Genomic DNA, 7,500 nt, shown 5'->3' with positions numbered 1-7,500 from the left:
GTGAAAATGCGTGAAAATGGAAGAAGACGAAAACGAAGAAGAAGAGGAGGAAGAAGAGGAAGAAGAGGAAGGAGAAGGAGAAGGAGAAGGAGAAGAAGAAGAAGAAGAAGAAGAAGAAGAAGAACAACAACAACAACAATGTCAAAGCATAAGGAACTTAATTAACCATAAAGATCATGTCTTATTCAATGTGGAATATGCATTTTCTAAACTCCAACTAAACATCCAGGATCTTTCAGGACAGAACCTTTCTTGATATCGAAGATGACGACAGCTCAGTGTGACACTCCAGTGACACTTTTCAAGGAAGAAAAATTGATACTCTGCAAAATCAGAAAAATGACAAAAGAGTCAGTACATTCACACAAAGCTTGTCATAAACAGAAGATACCTATTGTAATAGAGTAAAGAAATATGCACTCTGCAAAACCAGAAAAATAACAGCAGTAAATCGATCGACACAAAGCTTGTCATAAACAGAAGATACCTGTTGTTATAGCCGGTAAGGAAATATACACCCTGCAAAAACAAGGAAATAGCAAGAGAGTCAATACATTGGAACAAAGCTAGTTATAAAAAGGAGAAACCAGTTTTATCAGGTTCAGTGATTTGTATTCTTTACACCATTTGTATTCTTTACACACCGTCCAGATGGATCGTGCGTCTGCTGTTTTATGCATCTAGGACGAACTAAGCATCTGTTCGAGTTGCACAAGAAAAGAAGATAGCTCGTCTTGACGCCGAATTATCTGTCCTTTGGCTCACTTCAGTGCTGCAGACACGCAAAAACCTCTGGACGCTTAATTCGTCTGATGCTCGTCTTTTACATCCAGACGGATTACCCGTCGCGGCCAAGACGCACTAAGGCAGATAGCTCGTCTTGACGTGTAATTGCTCTTGTGTCTGTATTTATACTGAGACGTATTACCAGACTGTACGCGCTAAAACTCTCGCCCAAGTCCGTCTAGACGGAATGTGTCTCAAGTATAACAAAGAACCAACAACAGCGAAATGTATCACTAGTGGGCCTCATCTCGAAGTACGCTAGCTGCGAAATAGAGATGCATTGACGGTATTATTTAAAGTGACGATCATATATCGATCTTTCTACCGTCATATATCTCTTTACGATCTGCTATCGATTGATCCATGCATCTGTAGAATGCACAAAATCAATCGCTTAGCCTCAGAGGCAACGATTAAAGATCGACTTTTGCGATCTTGCAATCGACGCGAACAAGATGGCTGATTGGCGATGTTGTATCCATTGATTACTGATCCAAGATCGCCAAACAACACCAGATGAATTGTACGTTTTGTACATTGAGCAACGGGTTGACACCGAAACTTCACAAGTAGAAAGTAATCAAATTTCGAAAGAGATTACCGACTAATCAAAAACGTGAAATGAATAGCACAGTTTCTTTTAACACAACGAGAAAAAATAAAAGATCAATGACAGATGCAGGCTAAAACAGTGCGGTATTATGGAGTCGAACCAATGTCGAGTCACGGCCGAATTAATAGATTGATATGAAAATGTGTAAGAAGGTCAAATTTAAAAGCGTGTAATGTTTTGAACAAAGGCTCCGTTTAATACTTGCCTTAATTAAGGCCTAAAAATTACCGCACAGATATTCCATTCTCTTCCAATATATTTAATAATTAGGATATGAGCTCGAGATTTCCATCACGCTTATTATTTTAGTATAAATCTACTAGTCGTTCAAAACTTTATCTAAATCCTCTTCACAGACACCTCAAAAACGCAAAAACAAAAAAGGGGCCGCCATTTTGTTAACAAACGCACACTGCTGGGCTACTCACTATCAACAACAGAATAGATCATAGAGTAGCCAATCAGGACGGCGTTCGAGATAGAACGCATACAAATATAAAGTACTTTCTAGAATGATTTACTCATGACTGCCGTTTAGAGCTGCAGCCGACCGAAGTTATTTCTACGCCAATCCGAAGGCAGCCGCAAAGAAAAAATAAGTGATCAGATTTGGGGAAGCTCAGGAAAACGTGTAGCCGGTGAAAAACTTTGCATGATATTACCGCTGTAACGAATGCTGTCAAACACGATACGTTACATGCAATCTTTGCTACGATTGAGCCACTACGATCTAGCACTCGAGAAAAATTGCGTGTTAATGACTGGTCGAGAAAAAAAAGACCTTGGCGCTGATATGGTTAACCAGGCTGCATTAATGTTATTCAAATACAAAACTAAAAATAGACACAAAAAGTAATTTTAAATTTGCAGGCACTGGAAGATTGCTTCGTATTCCACAAATCTCTAATAATGCATTAGACAAATGACTTGATATTAATGATAAACCGCTTCTATGCGGAATACCTCTGCAGGGGAGGTCAGTTCCACTCCAAGTTCCATTTTCTGTACATCTTCTAACCACTGAACCTTTCGCTTCAAATCCTTCCTTACAAGAAAACCTGCACACGGTGTTGTATAATATCTCTGTTGTATTGCATCCTAATAGCTCTCCATTGGACGGTGGTGATAAGGTCGGGCACGTGACAGCTAAATGGGTAGTAAATCAATGGTTTACACAACAGTTTCTGCATAGTTACATCGTGTTGGTGTCATGAAACAACGTCGGAAAAGAAAGTGAGTAACGTGGCCGTGGTCAAGGTGATTGGGCCTCACGCAACCACGAAAGCGACGGTAACAAAAATGAACGTGAATTAAATATGAATTACTTACTTACTTACTTACGAATCTCGCAATAATCTAAATTGATGAAATTTATAGCTATTGCCGTGAAAACTAATTCTTCGACTAAACAGAGCGGTTTTCAACTGAGTGTCGTAAAACCAAAATGTAACCAATCACAAAGGATACAGTCCAGGAATCGATCAAAACATAAAAAAAGGGTTGGACCACTTGACTTTTGAGGGAAGGTGGGTGATCTTGTAGAAACAATATATTGCAAGCATAATTGTACAAAAACATTAATGCAGACGGCCCTGCAAAAAAGAGTCACGCACCTCAAGTGAGTTGAAAAAAGTATGTTATATGGAGATATGAATATCATGCATACACACGTCTCGAGAAAAAAAAATTTCTTAGTGCATGAAAGGGTTTAAAAATATTCGTGCCTGTTCACCTACCCCCACCCCCCGGCTCAAAAGTCAAATGGAACACCCTTAATTACAAATTCATGTATCTGACGCAATTCCTGGGAAAGCGTGTTTTGGTGAGTCACGAGTGGTTTTGGTTTCCACTTCTGATTTAAGCCAATCGTGAAGCTCGATCGTAGTAATGCTTAACCAAGAACTTTTCGACACTCAAGTAAAATCCGCTCTAAGTAAACGAATTCTTTAATACAAACGAAACGGTAAATACCTGTGCAGACGGGGTTGGTTCCACTCCATGTTCCATTTTCTGTACATCTTCTGATCATCGAACCCGACGCCTCAGATCCTTCATTACAAGAAAATCTGCACACGGTGTTGTACAACATCTCTGTTGTATTGCATCCCAATAGCTCCCCATTGGTTGGTATTGATAGCGTCGGACACGTGACAACTAAATAGAAAACACATGTAAATGAATGATTAATTAATTGCATGATTGGCGAGTCACATCGTGTTGTTGCCGCCAAACAATGTCAGGAAACAAAGTGCAACACAGCCTCTGTCAAGATGATCTGTAGTGACCTTAAAGTCGATTAAAAATGAATAAACATTTTACTTACGGCGAAGCTCGCAAAAATCTAATGTAAGTTTATCTAACGCATCTATTGCTGAAAAAACTATCTCTACAGAGTTTATTTACTTTTTTGCTATGCAGGCAGAGGTTCTTTGAGCTTCCTAGAAAGAATGTATTCTAGCAGGATGATCAGACATAAAGGTACCTCTTCTTCGAAAAGACTGGTGCCCATCAAACACACCGTGAACAGAAGACCACCTGCCCCCGGAAAAACTCCCATAAAACTGCCCTCTGCTTGTTCTGCCCCATACGTGAGGACCTCAAGTTTAACCACACCTCGTCCTGCCCGTACTCAAAAAGAAATCCACAACGATCTATTACACATTCTCCACGTCCTACACATGGAAATACACATATCTGAATGGTCGTCTCATTGTTGTTTATTCGCTGATAAATCTTGATTACGCGCATTTTTGCATTTTGCATTGCAAAATTGCTTTGGAATTTTAGCTTAAAAAGTCCTCAATTGCAGGCTTTAAACTACTCTCTTGTGATAGTCTATACTTAAACAATTACACTATTAGTCCTCGTTTTCAATGAGTAATAGCGCACCCGCCCGCTTCTCTTTGAGCATCGCACTTAGAAAACTTGGGGTAGTAGTCTATTTGTTAGTTATTTCATCCTCCCTTGCACGTATTTTGGCAAGAAAACTCTCCACCACTCCAAAGTCCATTCTGCTGGCATCCTCGTACGCTAGAACCAATGGCTTTTTAGCCGTCAATGCACGAGAATCTACAGATAGTGTCGTTTGGATACTCTGCTAAATTCCCAGTGCAGCCATATCGCACGCTATTAAGGGGTGAAGGCAGTGAAGGGCAAGTGACGACTTAAAAAAACAAGGCAATAATTAAAAAGAGCCAATGGGCCTTTTGCAACAAATGGTCACGTGGTAGATAATCTGCAATAGGTTATTTTCGTATTCTCGATATTAGACTGGAACTAGCTTGCAATGGAGGCTCATGCGGGGGAATATCATTAAAAAGACATTAATGTCATTTGCATTTGAAAAGACGCCCCGAATTAGCCTCACTTGCAAGCTAGTTCCAGTCCGGTACCGCAAATACGAAAATGGTGTATTCTGAATGTTAAAACATGGCTTAGAAGGGATGCAGAATGAGAGTGAAAATTGAATGTAGCTTGTCATAAAAAATGCTAGCTTTTATACCGTATGACCGAATTTGTAAAAGATCCATTTCTTTGCACTTTGTTAACTGATAGAACAAGGCATGCACTTCCGACTATCGAAGCTATTTAGTCAAAGTCAAAGAAGTATAGACTGACTGATGTTTTTAACAATTAAGTAATCCCCAAGAAACAAGTCAACCCTAAGGGTGGCAATTATTTTTTGGACAGAAGATCCTAGCAATCAGAATTTGGGCAATTATCGCTGAGTTTTAGGAACATACTTTGACAAGTGAAGTCTTGTCCGCTCCAAGTTCCATTGTGTTGACATCTCCTTGCTTGAGACCCAGACTCTATATAGCCATCATTACACGAGAACTGACAGACAGTATCATAAGACATTGTAGCATTTCCTGGACATCCAAGTCTTGTACCATTGGACGGTGCAGACAACGCTGGGCAAGTGACCACTGCAATGTGAAATGATATAGTAAGTGGTAATTGTAATCTTCGTGGAAGGCGCGGTGGTCACTGGATCGAGCTGTCTAGGCTCGAGCCCAGACCGGGGACCCTATGTTGTGTTATTGGGCTAGACACTTAACTCTAACAGCGCCTCTCTCCATCCAGGTGTATAAATGGGTACCGGCGAACTTAATGCTGGGGGTATCCCCGCGATGGACTAGAATACCAGCCAGGGGGAGTAGAAATACTTTTAGCAACTTCGTACTACGGAAACCAGGATTAGCTCTGGTCCCATTGGCCACCTAGCTCGTATACAGACTTTATCAAAATCTTCATTGCAATACATACTTTGACAATTGAAGTCTTGTCCACTCCAAGTTCCATTGTGTTGACATCTCCTTGCTTGAGACCCAGACCCTATATAGCCATTATTACACGAGAACTGACAGACAGTATCATAATACATTGTTGCATTCCATGGACATCCAAGTCTTGTACCATTGGACGGTGCAGGCAGCGCTGGACACGTGTTCACTACAGTGTGAAATTATAATAAGAAGCAAGTTAAACTACAATACGAAAGTTTAAAAAGTCTCGCATTGGGTCAATAATGATAAGGCCTTCTTTTTAAATATGCAGCCGCGTGGCAACTTTTATGTAAAGATATTTGTTATATTTTCCCCGTTACAGCGGGCCCATTCATTGGCTAGTTCATGGTCACAGGACATCTAACAATGAAACTGTTTCCCGCAAAGTGTCATGAGCGGGCAACATTGCGAAAACTATGACGTCAAACGGGAAACAGTTCACTGTTACCCGCGAATGTTGACCGCTGTTGCACGTCATTTGTCAAGAAAGTGATTATTTGTTTTCCACCAGTTTGACCTATTTGCTTTGTTGTATAACAAATCACTTGATGACTTGAGATTCTCGGGAAACAAAATTCACTCTTCCCCTCGGGACCAGTCATTAAGTGTTAACTATATAATTGTATTGGGAGAATTCGCATAAGTCTATAAGTTGTTTAGTTTTCGAGTTTACCTTCACATCTGGGTATTGTATTGTTCCACTCTCCAGGATGTTGGTTGCCAGGAGCAACACATGTGACTGTTGACGAGCCGTTCAAACGATAGCCAACTGAACAAGAAAAATTACATTGTGCTCCATAATGATTATCACAGCTACCCATGCGCAGTGGACCTCCTGGGTTTACCGTCAGGGACGTGCAATTGATAACTGGTAAGGAAAATGGAAAGAGATTAAAACTTTTATTTCTCGTAAAAATAATTTTGGTACATATATAAATTTAAGAATGCTGATATATTTATTCATTATAATATAAGTTTTGGTAATCTCTTTCTAACAATGAATCAAATATCAACCGCCTGTATTCCTTTAAATATTATTTCATAAATCGTTCTGCAATATATACCATGCTCTCCCTAGTTGAGGACGACGTTGATTCTCATCCGCCTCTGTTCTTGACAGCGCACCGCTATTATATTGAGAATATGGATACCAATCACTCTTGGTAAATTAAGAGTTGATTATGATGAATTCCCTATATTGTCTGTGAAAAGAACTCTTTGAAAACTTGCGCATAAAGAGGTTATGTGGATTTTTATATAGATAACGAAAGCTCTTTTGACTTTTCTTGTTGTTGGACGAAAAATAAAGAGCTGACAAGCAACTCAGTAGATTATTTACAATAGCCTGTTCTTGTCTCGAGATTTTGGTACCACAACAAGTTACTATCTTGAAGAGGTTAAGTGTACTTTTAGACAGCAAAAGCTCTCTTTTATGGATATAACATAAAAAGCTGACAAGCTACGCCATAATGTATTAAGTGGCAGTCCCGCTAAAAGCGGTCCACTCGACTTCGGGACCAAAAATAATTTTCCTTCATTTTTTGTCAGTGAAAAGGGTTTGACACATATATAGAAAAAAGCAATTTATTATTTTCCAATTCCTTATTTTTGCTTTGCTACGAGCCAAAATTGAATTTTGGCCGAACTGAGGTTGCCGACCGTGATCAGAAAGGTAAAATTCACCGATTTTGTGAAGCGTGCTACGTCGCCAAAAATGCAGCTCACGGAATTTCGTTTTCATACGAGTTTTAAGGTATATTCATTACTTTGACTGACGAAATATGGAAACTTTTCGAAAAACTCTAAGCTTAT

At 39.6% G+C, this 7,500-nt stretch overlaps 1 protein-coding gene across 1 annotated transcript in view; it reads right to left on the bottom strand.

Moving 5' to 3' along the window:
* Positions 1-238: 238 nt before the first annotated feature.
* The window catches only part of LOC145502325 (uncharacterized), a 119,818-nt gene continuing 112,556 nt past the window's right edge, over positions 239-7,500 (bottom strand). Inside the window, 7 exon segments of the mRNA XM_081481588.1 lie at positions 239-323; positions 488-519; positions 2,363-2,545; positions 3,371-3,553; positions 5,143-5,328; positions 5,669-5,854; positions 6,362-6,556. Coding sequence (XP_081337714.1) covers positions 494-519; positions 2,363-2,545; positions 3,371-3,553; positions 5,143-5,328; positions 5,669-5,854; positions 6,362-6,556 — 959 coding nt within the window. The 3' untranslated portion in view covers positions 239-323; positions 488-493.

Source organism: Orbicella franksi, chromosome 11 (assembly GCF_964199315.1).
Source record: "Orbicella franksi chromosome 11, jaOrbFran1.1, whole genome shotgun sequence".
Classification (NCBI taxonomy): Eukaryota; Metazoa; Cnidaria; class Anthozoa; order Scleractinia; family Merulinidae; genus Orbicella; species Orbicella franksi.
Note: the sequence above shows the minus strand (reverse complement) of the source record. Positions and strands in the feature narration are given on the sequence as shown.